Genomic DNA, 14,476 nt, shown 5'->3' with positions numbered 1-14,476 from the left:
TGGGTAGTCAGGACGAAATCTGATCTGGAGATTAAGTCTGAGAAAAGACACAATCAGAGAGTAACACGGCAGTAAAGGAAAGGAAGGAATACTGCAATGGCGTGGTGCCCATGTTTATCATTCATTTATTCACTGCCGAAGAATTGTAAGCCTCTTGGAAGTGAGTGAATTTAATAGCTCAAACTATTAAAATGTTTATATATTACAACTGTCTTACTTTTTATACACTGAAAAGGCAAGTAGAAGGAGGGCATCCGTGCAGCAACGAACATCACTGAGTTGGCCAAATGAGTGCAAGGAAAGGTTGAGCTTTAAGCACAGAATTTCCGTACTGGGTTAAAAAAAAAAAAAAAAAAAAAAAAAAAAAAAAAAAAAAAAAAAAAAAAAAAAAAAAAAAAGACTGCATATTTATAACAATTAACTGTTTTCTGTATATGTTTGTATTTGTTCACTGGAGAAAAATTTGGTCACAGTTGCTCTACATGGGATGTGTTTGGTTGCTGAGATTAAAGGTCACTAAACGTCAAAATTGTTAGCAGTAAACTAGACGAATTGAAGGAATTCAGCTACCTTTGAATACATTACCAGGAAAGGAGGAGGACATAGAAAGTAGATTAAAACAGGCAAAGAGGGCATTCCTGGCAAAACAATGTCTACTAGTGTCAAATATTGGCATTAATTTGAGGAAGAAATTTCCTGAGAATATGACTGGAGCACAGTATTTTATGGAAGCGAATAATGGACTGTGGGAAAACCAGAAGAGGAGAATCAAAGCATTGAGATGGGGTGCCATAGAAGGATACTGAAAATTTGGTGGACTGATAATATAAGCAATGAGAAGGTTCTCCGCAGAATTGGCAAGGAAGGGAACATTGAAAACGCTGAAAAAAAGAAGGGACATGCATTACGACATTAAGAAGTAGCTTCCTTGGTACCTGATGGAGCTGTGGAGGGTAAAAACTGCAGGGGAAGACAGAATTAGTGATGGAATCAAAACTATCAATTCATTCGGTTGTAGTTTCATGTATCAGTTACATAATTATCCATTCATTTCTTTCAAGTATATCTGGTCTGTAAGCGTAACCAAATGGAAACAGTCAATAAAGCCCATTTTAGTTCTGCATATTGACTGAATTACCTATTCTTTCTTTTCAAGTGAAATCAGTCTGTGGTACTTCCATTAGTTGAACTAACATAATGGTATACAATCGTGGTACACACAACCCCGGAGGGTAGCTCTACCACCGAGGGCATTTGAAGACATCTCAGGGAGTACGATAACGTTAAAATAAACATTATACATTCATTTAATTATGCACTGAACACAATAATTTTTCTTTTCATTGCTTAAAACTTATTGGATGTATTGCCATGGAGAAAGTGGTTCCAGATGCAATTCGCGTAACTAATTGAGCTGTATCGTTCGCAAAACAAAGTTCAGCACAAAAATGTTCCCTTAGGGGTCAGTGAAGAAGAAAGGAACCCTGCCAAATTTTTTTGAGTTTTTGCATTCCATTTTCCTGAAAACATGTTACGATGTCCATTAACTAAAAACTAATCTGGCCTCATAGATTATGTGTGCATCTTGTGTGCTCCCTATGCAAGGAGGAGTTTCAGTTGCTGGTGGCATGTTTGTACTGCACATCAACTGGGCCTCCTTGAGCTGGCGCAATACAGACCTGCAGTAGGAGGAGACTGCTCGCCTGCTGGCAGCTGGGCCACCTCCTGATACTGGCTGCACTCCTGGCAGCATCAGGAGCCTGCCAGCAGTCGTGCCATATGTCATGGGGGGAAAAAAAGATTGTCAAACCAAAAGACTGGGTGAAAACACTCGTACAGCAGACATGGCCACAGAGACTTGCTTCACTTAATTGGGGAAAAAAGCTGACTGAAGGGAAAGACAATTGCCTCAATCATCAGTTGTGAAAGACATTCTGTTGTTACATCACTATGGATGGGAATATATTCAACAAATAATGATTAAACTGGCGGCGAGAGAGAGAGAACACCAAAGACATGTGGCAGTGTGTTTCAAGCCTTAAGTGGTCTGCACTCTACTATGAGAAGTTCTGTTATATGAATAGTAGGGGCACCACAACCGCATAAACTAAATGTAAGCTCCATTAGCTAATCCGACACCCTTGTGATGCATTTACGACGCAGAGATCATGCTGACAATACAAGCAAAAGATAGACTGCTACTCACTGTGAAGATGACATGTTGAGTTGCACACCGATACAACAAAAAGACACTTACACATTAGCTTTCAGCCAATGTCTTTTTCAGAAGGGGAAACACACACACACACACACACACACACACACACACACACACACACACACACACACACCCCATAAGAAAGCACATTTCATGCACACATGACCGCCATGTCCAGCAGTTTGGACAAGAATGCAACTGTCATGTAGAACAGAAACAGCAATCTGGAGGAGCTGAGGATGGGAAAAGGACAAGAGGATACAGGTGAGTGGAGAGAAGAGTGCTATCTGCCACAGTGTGCTGATGTGTGTGTGTGGGGGGGGGGGGGGGAGGAGAGGAGTGAGGGAGGGGGAAAAACAAGCAGGTGTACTGTCAGAGGGCAGCACACGAATAAAGTGAGTGGATGAGAATAGGGAGGAGGAGGAGGTAGGACAAAAGCGGTGGAAACTGTTGGGTGGAGGGTGGGTGGAGAGTAGATTACTGTAGATTCAAGCCTAGATAATTTAGGAAATGGAGAATGTGGTCTAAGGAAAAATGCCGCCTGCGCAGTTCAGAAAAGTTAGCGTTGGATGGGAGGATCCAGACAGTCCAGGTTGTGAAGCAGCCACTGAAATCAAGCATGTTATGTTCAGATTCTACTCTGCTCCTGGCCACAGTTTGGCAGTGGCTGTTCATCCTGGTGGACAGGTGGCTGGAAGTAATACCTATACAAAAAGCTGTGCAATGATTCCAACAGAGCTGTTACATGACATGGTTGCTTTCACATATAGCCCAGCCTCTGGGGGAGGTAGGATAAGCCCTGTAACAGGACTGGAATAGGAAGTGTGGGTTGGCAAACTGGACAGGTCTCCTACCCGGGTCTTCCAGAAGGATATAATCCCTATGGCAAGGGATTAGAATTGGGAGTGACATAGGGATGGACTTGGATGTTGTGGAGATTGGGTGGGTGACAAAAACCACTTTAGGAGGTTGGGAAGAATCTTGGCTAGGACATCAATCATTTCAGGGCATGTTGATAGGTAAAATTGGGGTGTGTGTGGGGAAATGGCACGAGAGATTTGTTTGTGGACTGGGGGACAGTGCTTGTCTGTGAAGGCCTTGCTGAGACCCTCAGTATACTGACCAAGGTGTTGATGGGATGGCAGTATCTGTCAAAATACAGGTGCAATTTGTGGTTTTAACGTGGACAGAGATATGGATGGAGCCTTCAGAGAGGAGATAGTCTACGTCCGGGAAGGTGGCACGTTGTGTTGAGGAGGACCAGGTGAAGTGGATGTGACAGAAGGTGTTGATATTGTTAAAGAATGAGAATAAGAGGTCTTGGGCCTGAGTCCAGATCGTGAAGATCTCATCAATGAACTTCAACCAGACTAGGAGTTTGGCGCTTTGGAAGGTTAGCAAGTTCTCCTTCACATGACCCATAAACAGGTTGGCATGGCTGTGTCATGGATTTGTATGTATACCTTCGCTTCAGAGGACCAGTAGTTGTGAGTTAGGATAAAGTTGGTATGATGTAAAGAATGAGGTAGTGGGTTTGGATTGTGAAGGACACAGAGAAAGGTTTTGTTCAATAGTGTTCACTTCCATACAGCTTGGCCACATGAGGACGGCATATCTGCAGTGACAAGTTTCCCTTGCCCACCATACTGAGGGTCTCATCAAGGTCTTCACAACAGGCACTATCCCCCAGGCCTACTACGCAAACAGATATCCCGTGCCATTCCAGACAAACCATTGCCAATCCTAACCCACAGCCTAGAAAACAGGGTTTTACATCACACAGGGAGACCATAATCTTAACTTTTTCCATTAATAATTCACCCTCAAAAACCAAGATAAATGTGCTGGTATTTGGTTATCTTTACTTTGTTGGACCCCATAGATAAAATGGATACACTGTCTTTCCACGTGTGCACACTAATCCTCATCTGAAGTAAAACATTAATGTGGAATACCATACCCATAACAATATACAAGTTCTTTAGAGGGGTAACTGTGACAGGATTTCACCGATTTTGCTGCGCCATAACAATGCCTGTTACTGAAAGGAGGTGGCTGTTTTAAATCAGAATGGATACATTCTGCGCTTTGTTTATTGAAGACATATGGCCACCAGCATGTTTCACTTAATTCCCTTCAGTGGTGCCACCCACTCTGACAAAGGGCTCTCCCCAAGTCCAGCATGCCATTAAAGCAAAACTACCTAGCATGGATGTCACTGCCTTAAGTCCTTGTGTTCTAAATATGAAAAACGTATCACTGAAAATAGTTAATTTTCCATTTTTGAAACATAATGTAACTGGATAAATTAAAAAATCTCACCAAGCATTGGCAGGAGAACACCCGGGGTTCTGGACGACTTTTCCAAAGTATCCCCATTTCCTAAACCTTGCCAGTCCTTTTACTTCATCTCCCTTCCTTTCCCTTCAGCCCCTCTGCCAGGGGGAGGAGCCACTGGCTCCCGAAAATTGCAATTTTCTCCTGTCACCATTTGGTGGATACATTTTTTAAATAAGATAAATATGTACTCTTGGACACTCAAGGTGGTAGGAGAGGAAGGGGGGCAGCACAGGCACAAACCGTGCATTCTCTGCTGAGTCAGGGGCCTACCACCACGCAGGTGTTGTGTACATTGCGACACTACTGAGAAATTCTGAAGACACAACAGAGACCGAACCCAGTAATGGGAGCCATTTGTAAATGATTCAAACAGGTAATTGGACTTAATAAAAAGGCAAAGTTGAGTAACAAAGCAGAACAGGGGCAAATCAACATCGAAAAAGGCATCTGTTGGAGATTAAGTTGAATGAAAAGAGAGAGTTCAAAACCCGTACTGCATTACAGGAAGAGGAGAAATGCTGCAATAGCTCATGGCATACAAAATAGTTCTAGATCAACTGGTGGGAGGGTGGGGGAAGGGGCGTCATCCGCTACATCATAAAAAATATTTATTCTGAAAGACAGCAGACTAATGAAATCACAAACTTCACATGGTGTAAGAAATGTTTTTCTCTCTAGGTCCGTGCAGTTTTTAAAGTTATTATCTGTGAAAACAGTCAGAAAATCATAATACATGTCATCTTTCATACACACTCTATTATGCCCTACTTTCATAAATTTATTAAGCAATAGTTTTATAAATTCATACTATGCATGTGGCTGTATCCAGTGTTCGGCTGTCTTCATCCCATTCCTGGACTCAATTTGAATCTGAATTTTTGCTGTCAATTCTGTACAGTTATTTTTGTGTGTGTTGAATACTATGTCTAAACTGCACTCCAGCTATCACAACCCAAATTTTAGTGCAGTTATAATTATAGTTGAAACTGCAGTAGCAATACAAGTAAATGCTTTTTCATACCGTTGCAGCGTTTAATCCTAAAGCTTGGATCAAGTAAGTAGGCAGCCACAGGTACACAGTATAGCGCACCAGCTTCAGACAAAGCACTGCAACAGCCATCTCCGCAACAAGTGGAAGTCTCCAAAGTTCAAGCAATGATGATCGTGGCCTTGATGAAGAACCAGTCTGAACAGATGGGTGCTCTTTGCCAGGTACAACTATCCCAAAGTCAGTTGGTAATCGCATTGACATCCATGCAAGAAGTGATAGAGCAAGAACCACTGCACCCATTGGTAAGTAGACAAGACGCCAACCATATGCCGCTTGCAGCCACACTGCCAGACCTGTAGCTGCAGCACCACCAGCATATGCTGATGTTGACATTAGTCCAAATATAGTGTTTAGTGTCCTATCTGGAAACCTGGAATCACAAATAGAAGAAAATTATTTAAAGTACTAAAAGTATCATGGGAGAACAGAAAAATACAGCATCTCAAAATGAAAATGTGGTGGCCCCCTGGAACAAATTTTAAACTGAGATCAAATATCAGCTGGTCTCCCAAGGACAAATATCACTTGGAAAAAGGATAGATACCATGTTTTCAGAATTGCATCACAAATACAATTCTAATCCTTCAATACAGAAAGTTTTTTTGTATGCATTATACATCCTCATAATAAATGCATGTCCCTATTTAACTAAACTAGATATAAATTTACAGGGTTTCTCCAACACAGGGTCAAAACGGTACAGATAGTATACGATCTGTGATTGAGTACTTCAAGAACAAGCCTTAATCATCAAAAACGACTATTTAGTATTTTACCAACACACATTATTTTAGTCTTTGACATTCTGAAGATAATGGGAATAAAATACAGAGAGAAAACATTTGTTATCTACAACTTGCACAGAAACAAGACTGTAGTTATTAAGAGTTGGAGGACATAAAAACTGCGAGAGGGAGGTATGGAGGGAGGTGTGGAGGTATGGAGGTAGGTGTGGAGGTATGGAGTGAGGGAGGTATGGAGGGAGGTGTGGAGGTATGGAGTGAGGGAGGTATGGAGGGAGGTATGGAGTGAGGGAGGGCGGGGGGGGGGAGTAGTAGGTGGAGGTGGAGGGAGGGAGAGGACGGGACGGGACGGGACGGGAGGGAGGGGAGGGGAGGGGACGGGAGGGAGGGGAGGGGACGGGAGGGGGGAGAGGGAGGGGGGAGAGGGAGGGGGAGAGGGAGGGGGAGAGGGAGGGGGGAGAGGGAGGGGGAGAGGGAGGGGGAGAGGGAGGGGGAGAGGGAGGGGGAGAGGGAGGGGGAGAGGGAGGGGGAGAGGGAGGGGGGAGAGGGAGGGGGAGAGGGAGGGGGAGAGGGAGGGGGAGAGGGAGGGGGAGAGGGAGGGGGAGAGGGAGGGGGAGGGGGAGGGGGGGAGAGGGAGGGGGAGGGGGAGGGGGGGAGAGGGAGGGGGGAGAGGGAGGGGACGAGAGGGAGGGGGGGAGAGGGAGGGGACGAGAGGGAGGGGGGGAGAGGGAGGGGACGAGAGGGAGGGGGGGAGAGGGAGGGGACGAGAGGGAGGGGAGGAGAGGGGACGAGAGGGAGGGGAGGAGAGGGGACAAGAGGGAGGGGAGGAGAGGGGACGAGAGGGAGGGGAGGAGAGGGGACGAGAGGGAGGGGAGGAGAGGGGACGAGAGGGAGGGGAGGGGAGGGACAGGAGGGGAGGGGACAGGAGGGGAGGGGACAGGAGGGGAGGGGACAGGAGGGGAGGGGACAGGAGGTGAGGGGACAGGAGGTGAGGGGACAGGAGGTGAGGGGACAGGAGGTGAGGGGACAGGAGGGGAGGGGACAGGAGGGGAGGGGACAGGAGGGGAGGGGACAGGAGGGGAGGGGACAGGAGGGGAGGGGACAGGAGGGGAGGGGACAGGAGGGGAGGGGACAGGAGGGGAGGGAGGGCGGGGGGGAGTAGTAGCATATCCCCAATGTGATTCATTCTGTACATTAAGCAAGCAATAAAGACAACCAAGGAGACATTTTGAGATAATTACAAATCAGTTGGAAGAAATAATACCTTCAGTTTGCTGATGACAGTCTAATCAGGTCGGAGATGGCATAGGACTTGAAAGAGCGATTGAATGGAATGGACAGTGTCTAGAAAAGATCATCAATGAAAGTAGAACAATGGTAATACATGCAATCAAAGACATGCACATGAAAATAAATGTGTATCTAAATAGGAGATGCATAACATTCTTTTGATCAGCCACTGCAAAATAGCACTAAAGGTGGTGTTGATAACCAACAATGATGCCAATGCAAAGAGTAGGGGTTGTGTGATATCTGTAGCATTGCGCTGCTGATTACTTAGTAAACATTACCAAGAGTAATAAATTTTCATTGTTCAAAAGTATTTGGTCTGTTGTTCTTATACACACACTGCAGCCCCTTTTAGTAGAATAAATCCAGATACTGCTGTGTTGAACAAGTCAACAATAATGTGATTAATTTCCCATTTGCAAGAATGAGGATCAGTTCCAGATATGAAGAGGACTGTGAGACCAGCCTTTTTGATGACGCTCAACTGGGTGAGGCAAAGATGTGATGCTGAATTCGCCTGGAAAGAGTTTGACGAAACTGTCCAATCTCAGATTTAGAATGGCAGTGCTTAGAAAGTGATGCAAAATTTAAAATTTCATGTGTACCATGTTTGTAGTGTCCAGAAATTGAAGTCAAAGTACAAGGAAAAGTCTCTAGCATACTGTACATCATTTTTGTCAGTTGTTGACACCCACTGAATCGCAAAATGGACCTATTTTTAGTGGATTACATGTGTGAAAACTCAAAACTTAAGAATTTGGTCAACTGAAAATCTCCATGTGTTCCATTAAAACACCTTGCACTGTCAGAAAATTAGAGTGCGGTGTGCCGTATCATGTCATCAAAAAGTGAAGCCTATTTTCTTTGAGACTACAGTTAATAGTATTGTGTACCAAGATGACATTATAGAATTTATTTTGCTTATTGAGGCTCATGTACACAACAGATAGAGCAATGCTGGGATTAGGCTACAACCCTGTACCACTCCTCCTCAACTGCTGCTTCCCTTTCATGTCATGACTCCTAATAGCCGCCTGGTTTCTATACAAGTTAGAAAAACTTTTTCTCTCTGTATTTTATCACTGCAACCATCAAAATTTCAAAGGGTGTAGTTTAGTCAACACTGTCAAACAGTTTCTCAAAATGTACAAATGCTATAAATGTAGATTTGCCTTTCTTCAACCTGTCTTCTAAGGTGAGATGTACAGTCAAGCATTGCTTCCAGTGTTTCTATATTTCTCGGGAACTCAAACTGATCTTCCCCAACATTGGCTTCCACCAGTTTTACCTTTCTTCTGTAAATAATTAATGTCAGCAGTATGGAACCATGACTTATTAAACTGACTGTTCTTGCCTGTCAACACATGCATTATTTTGGAATGGGAATTATTACATTCTTCTTGAAGCCTGAGGGTATTTTGCCTGTCATATATCTTGCACCCAGGTGGAATAGTTGCCACTCTTCCAAGGGTCTCAGTAATTCTGAGGTAGTGTCATTTACTGCAGGGGACTTGTTTCGACTTTGACGCTTCGAAGTCCTGTCAAGTTCATCTCGTACTATGTTATCTCCCATTTCAACTTCCTTTACCTTCTCTACTCATTCTATAATACTATCTTTGAACTCTTTTTCTCGAGTACAGCCCTCCTAACAACTTTTTCCACCTATCAACCATTCCTTCCTTGCTTAGTATGGGCTATCCACCTTGTTGTTGTTGTGGTCTTCAGTCCTGAGACTGGTTTGATGCAGCTCTCCATGCTACTCTATCCTGTGCAAGCTTCTTCATCTCCCATTAATTACTGCAACCTACATCCTTCTGAATATTCTTAGTGTATTTATCTCTTAGTCTCCCTCTATGATTTTTACCCCCCACGCTGCCCTCCAATACTAAATTGGTGATCCCTTGATGCCTCAGAACATGTCCTACCAACCGATCCCTTCTTCTAGTCAAGTTGTGCCACAAACTTCTCTTCTCCCCCATCCTATTCAATACGTCCTCATTAGTTACGTGATCTACCCATCTAATCTTCAGCATTCTTCTGTAGCACCACATTTCGAAAGCTTCTATTCTCTTCTTGGCCAAACTATTTATCGTCCATGTTTCACTTCCATACATGGCTACACTCCATACAAATACTTTCAGAAATGACTTCCTGACACTTAAATCTATACTCGATGTTAACAAATTTCTCTTCTTCAGAAACGCTTTCCTTGCCATTGCCAGTCTACATTTTATATCCTCTCTACTTTGACCATAGTCAGCTATTTTGCTCCCCAAATAGCAAAACTCCTTTACTACTTTAAGTGTCTCATTTCCTAATCTAATTCCCTCAGCATCACCCAACTTAATTTGACTACATTCCATTATCCTTGTTTTGCTTTTGTTGATGTTCATCTTATATCCTCCTTTCAAGACACTGTCCATTCCGTTCAACTGCTCTTCCAAGTCCTTTGCTGTCTCTGACAGAATTACAATGTCATTGGCGAACCTCCATGTTTTTATTTCTTCTCCATGGACTTTAATTGAAATATGGCATCCCGGCTAAGACACAAGTTGAAAATATGGTCACTATTTTTTATTTACTTAAATTTGCCATATTTCGTGACAGTACCTTTTCTGTTAGACGTTTGCAAGGCAATATTAGTCTTGGCTTCAGTTGTCTCAGTATGATTCCACAATGCATCTTTGTCGGCTGCAGAAAAGACATGGTTCAACGTGTTTGCCTCATTTTGGTGTTTCAAATACCATTTCTTCAAACGTAAATCTCTTTTTTATAGTTAAAACAAAAAAAATAGTAACATAATTCAAAATTATTTATGATGGCGACCTTCACATTCTTCTTCCGTCAACACACACCAAGAGTTTACTGCCGACTGACTATAGTCAAAGACGACTCCAACGTCAAAGATATTTTACACAACACACTATTTTCCACTTGTAATCAGTCTCTTTGCTATTCTTCGATAAATTTTCTAATAGTAATCAATATGCTTTCACTCTCAAAAACAGAAGTAAATTAAGATATAATAAGACAAATTATAATAAATTCTGACAAAAAATAAAAGAAAACATTTACAATTCGGTATCGACAAATACAGTAAAAAAAATAACATCTCCCAGATCCATTACAACTTTAATACCTACTCCGAATTTTTCTTTTGTTTCCTTTACTGCTTGCTCAATATACAGACTGAATAACATCGGGGACAGGCTACAACCCTGTCTCACTCCCTTCCCAACCACTGCTTCCCATTCGTGCCCCACGACTAATAACTGCCATCTGGTTTCTGTACAAATTGTAAATAGTCTTTCGCTCCCTGTATTTTACCCCTGCCACCTTTAGAATTTGAAAGAGAGTATTCCTGTCAACATTGTCAAAAGCTTTCTCTAAGTCTACAAATGCAAAAAATGTAGGTTTGCCTTTCCTTAATCTTTCTTCTAAGATAAGTTGTAAGGTCAGTATTGCCTCATCCAAACTGATCTTCCCTGAGGTTGACTTCTTCTAGTTTTTCCATTCGTCTGTAAAGAATTCGCATTAGTATTTTGCAGCCATAACTTATTAAACTGTTAGTTCGGTAATTTTCACATCTGTCAACACCTGCATTCTTTGGGATTGGAATTATTATATTCTTCTTGAAGTCTGTGGGTATTTCGCCTGTCTCATACATCTTGCTCACCAGATGGTAGAGTTTTGCCAGGACTGGCTCGCCCAAGGCCATCAGTAGTTCTAATGGAATGTTGTCTACTCCCGGGGGCTTGTTTCAACTTAGGTCTTTCAGTGCTCTGTCATACTTTTCACGTAGTATCGTATCTCCCATTTCATCTTCATCCTCTTTCATTTCCATAATATTGTCCTCAAGTACATCGCCCTTGTATAGACCCTCTATGTACTACTTACACCTTTCTGCTTTCCCTTCTTTGCTTAGAACTGCCCCTTCCTTGCTTAGAACTGGGTTTCCATCTGAGCTCTTGATATTCATACAAGTGGTTTTTTTTTCTCCAAAGGTCTCTCTAATTTTCCTGTAGGCAGTATCTATCTTGCCCATAGTGAGATAAGCCTCTACATCCTTACATTTGTCCTCTACCCATCCCTGCTTACCCATTTTGCACTTCTTGTCGATCTCATTTTTGAGACATTTGTATTCCTTTTTGCCTGCTTCATCTACTGCATTTTTATATTTTCTCCTTTCATCAATTAAATTCAATATTTCTTCTGTTACCCAAGAATTTCTACTAGCCCTCATCTTTTTACCTACTTGATCCTCTGCTGCCTTCACTACTTCATCCCTCAGAGCTACCCATTCTTCTTCTACTGTATTTATTTCCCCCATTCCTGTCAATTGTACCCTTATGCTCTCCCTGAAACTCTGTACAACCTCTGGTTAGTCAATTTGTCCAGGTCCCATCTCCTTAAATTCCCACCTTTTTGCAGTTTCTTCAGTTTTAATCTACAGTTCGTAAGCAACAGATTGTGGTCAAAGTCCACATTTGCCCCTGGAAATGTCTTACAATTTAAAACCTGGTTCCTAAATATCTGTCTTACAATTATATAATGTATCTGATACCTTCTAGTATCTCCAGGATTCTTCCATGTGTACAACCTTCTTTTACGATTCTTGAATCAGGTGTTAGCTATGATTAAGTTATGCTCTGTGCAAAATTGTACCAGACAGCTTCCTCTTTCATTTCTTACCCTCCATCCATATTCACCTACTATGTTTCCTTCTCTCCCTTTTACTACTCTCGAATTCCAGTCACCCATGACTATTAAATTTTCATCTCCCTTCACTACCTGAATAATTTCTTTTATTTCATCATACATTTCATCAATTTCTTCATCATCTGCAGAGCTAGTTGGCATATAAACTTGTGCTTCTGTGGTAGGCATGGGCTTCGTGTCTATCTTGGCCACAATAATGCGTTCACTATGCTGTTGGTAGTAGCTTACCCGCACTCCTATTTTTTTATTCATTATTAAACCTACTCCTGCATTACCCCTATTTGATTTGTATTTATAACCCTGTATTCACCTGACCAAAAGTCTTGTTCCTCCTGCCACCAAACATCACTAATTCCCACTATATCTAACTTTAAGCTATCCATTTCCCTTTTTAAATTTTCTAACCTACCCGCCCGATTAAGGGCTTGGGCATTCCATGCTCCAATCCATAGAACGCGTATTCTTTCTCCTGATAATGAAGTGCTCTAGAGTAGTCCCCGCCCGGAGGTCCGAATGGGGGACTATTTTACCTCCGGAATATTTTACCCAAGAGGATGCCATCATCATTTAACCATACAGTAAAGCTGCATGCCCTCAGGAAAAATTACAGCTGTAGTTTCCCCTTGCTTTCAGCCATTCACAGTACCAACACAGCAAGGCAGTTTTGGTTAGTGTTACAAGGCCAGATCAGTCAATCATCCAGACTGTTGCCCTTGCAACTACTGAAAAGGCTGCTGCCCCTCTTCAGGAACAACACATTTGTCTGGCCTCTCAACAGATACCCCTCCATTGTGGTTGCACCTACGGTACGGCCATCTGTATCGCTGAGGCACGCAAGCCTCCCCACCAACGGCAAGGCCAATGGTTCATGGTTTAATATTCATACAGCTGCTTCTCTTTTCTCCAAGGATTTCGTTAATTTTGCTACTGATGACATCTCTCTTTCCCAGGTCATGCAACGACTTCCAATCCTGCTTATGTCTTTGGTATTTTTTTTGTCAACCTCATTTTTTAGATATATTTTCCTTCTGTCTTCTTTATTTGACGTATTTTTATACTTTTTCCTGTGGTCAAATTCAACATCTCCTATGTTATCCAAATATTAGTACTAGGTTTGTTCTTTTTACCTATCGATCATCTGCTGCTTTCTTCACTACTTCGTCTGTTAAGCATACACATTCATCATTTGTCATGTTCAGTCATCATTATCTAATGCTCCCATTGAAACTTGCAACTACTTCTGCATCTTTCAACTTATCCAGGTCCTATCTCCTTAATTTCCCAACTTTGTGCAGTTTTTTCAATTTTAATCTGCTGTTTATAATCAATAAATTATGTTCAGTGTCCATAACTACTCCTGGAAATGTCTTCCAGTTAAAATCTGGATTTAAATACTCATTTTATACAATCAATTCAGGACTTCCTAGTGTCCCCAGGTCTCTTCCACATATACAATCTTCTTTCATTATTCTTAAGGCAAGTGTTAGTGATTTCCAGTTTCCGATCACCATTAACTTTTTGTGTGCCATAACTATCTGAATAACTTCCTTTATATCATTATACATTCCTTCAATCTCTTATTCATTTGTGGAGGTAACTAGCATATAAACTTTTACTATTGAGGTGCATGCCACCTTCGTGTATTTTGGCTACAATAATTTGTTCACTAAGCTGTTCATCATTATACCCTAATTCCTATTTTTTAAATTCATTATTACACCTATCCTGCATAGTCCTATTTCATTTTGTGTCGACAGCCCTGTACTGACCTGACCAGAAGTTCTGTTATGCTTATCAACACATTTCACAAATTTGCAGTATATTTAACTTCAACTATCTGTTTTCCTTTTGAATCCTCTAACCTATCTAATTGATAAAGGGATATAATATTTCATGCTCCAACCAGAGGTTTGATAGTTTTGTTTTCCCTAAAGGTTATATTTTGGGTAATTCTTATCCAGAGATCCGAATGGAGCACTATTTTACCTTCAGAATGTTTTACCTGAGAGGATGCCATCACTTAATCACACGGTATAGCTGCATATCATTGCGGAAAAAAGGGGGAAAAAATGGCTATAGTTCCCCCCCCCCCCTCCCCCCTGTTGACAGCTGTTC

General features: G+C 42.1%; 1 protein-coding gene across 1 annotated transcript in view; it reads right to left on the bottom strand.

Moving 5' to 3' along the window:
* The window catches only part of LOC124615497 (putative glycerol-3-phosphate transporter 5), a 55,672-nt gene that overhangs the window by 15,945 nt on the left and 25,251 nt on the right, over positions 1–14,476 (bottom strand). The window contains exon 3 of the mRNA XM_047143441.1: positions 5,580–5,979. Within this exon, the coding sequence (XP_046999397.1) occupies positions 5,580–5,979 (400 nt within the window). The remainder of the gene's footprint in view (positions 1–5,579; positions 5,980–14,476) is intronic.

Source organism: Schistocerca americana, chromosome 5, assembly GCF_021461395.2.
Source record: "Schistocerca americana isolate TAMUIC-IGC-003095 chromosome 5, iqSchAmer2.1, whole genome shotgun sequence".
Taxonomy (NCBI): Eukaryota; Metazoa; Arthropoda; class Insecta; order Orthoptera; family Acrididae; genus Schistocerca; species Schistocerca americana.
Note: the sequence above shows the minus strand (reverse complement) of the source record. Positions and strands in the feature narration are given on the sequence as shown.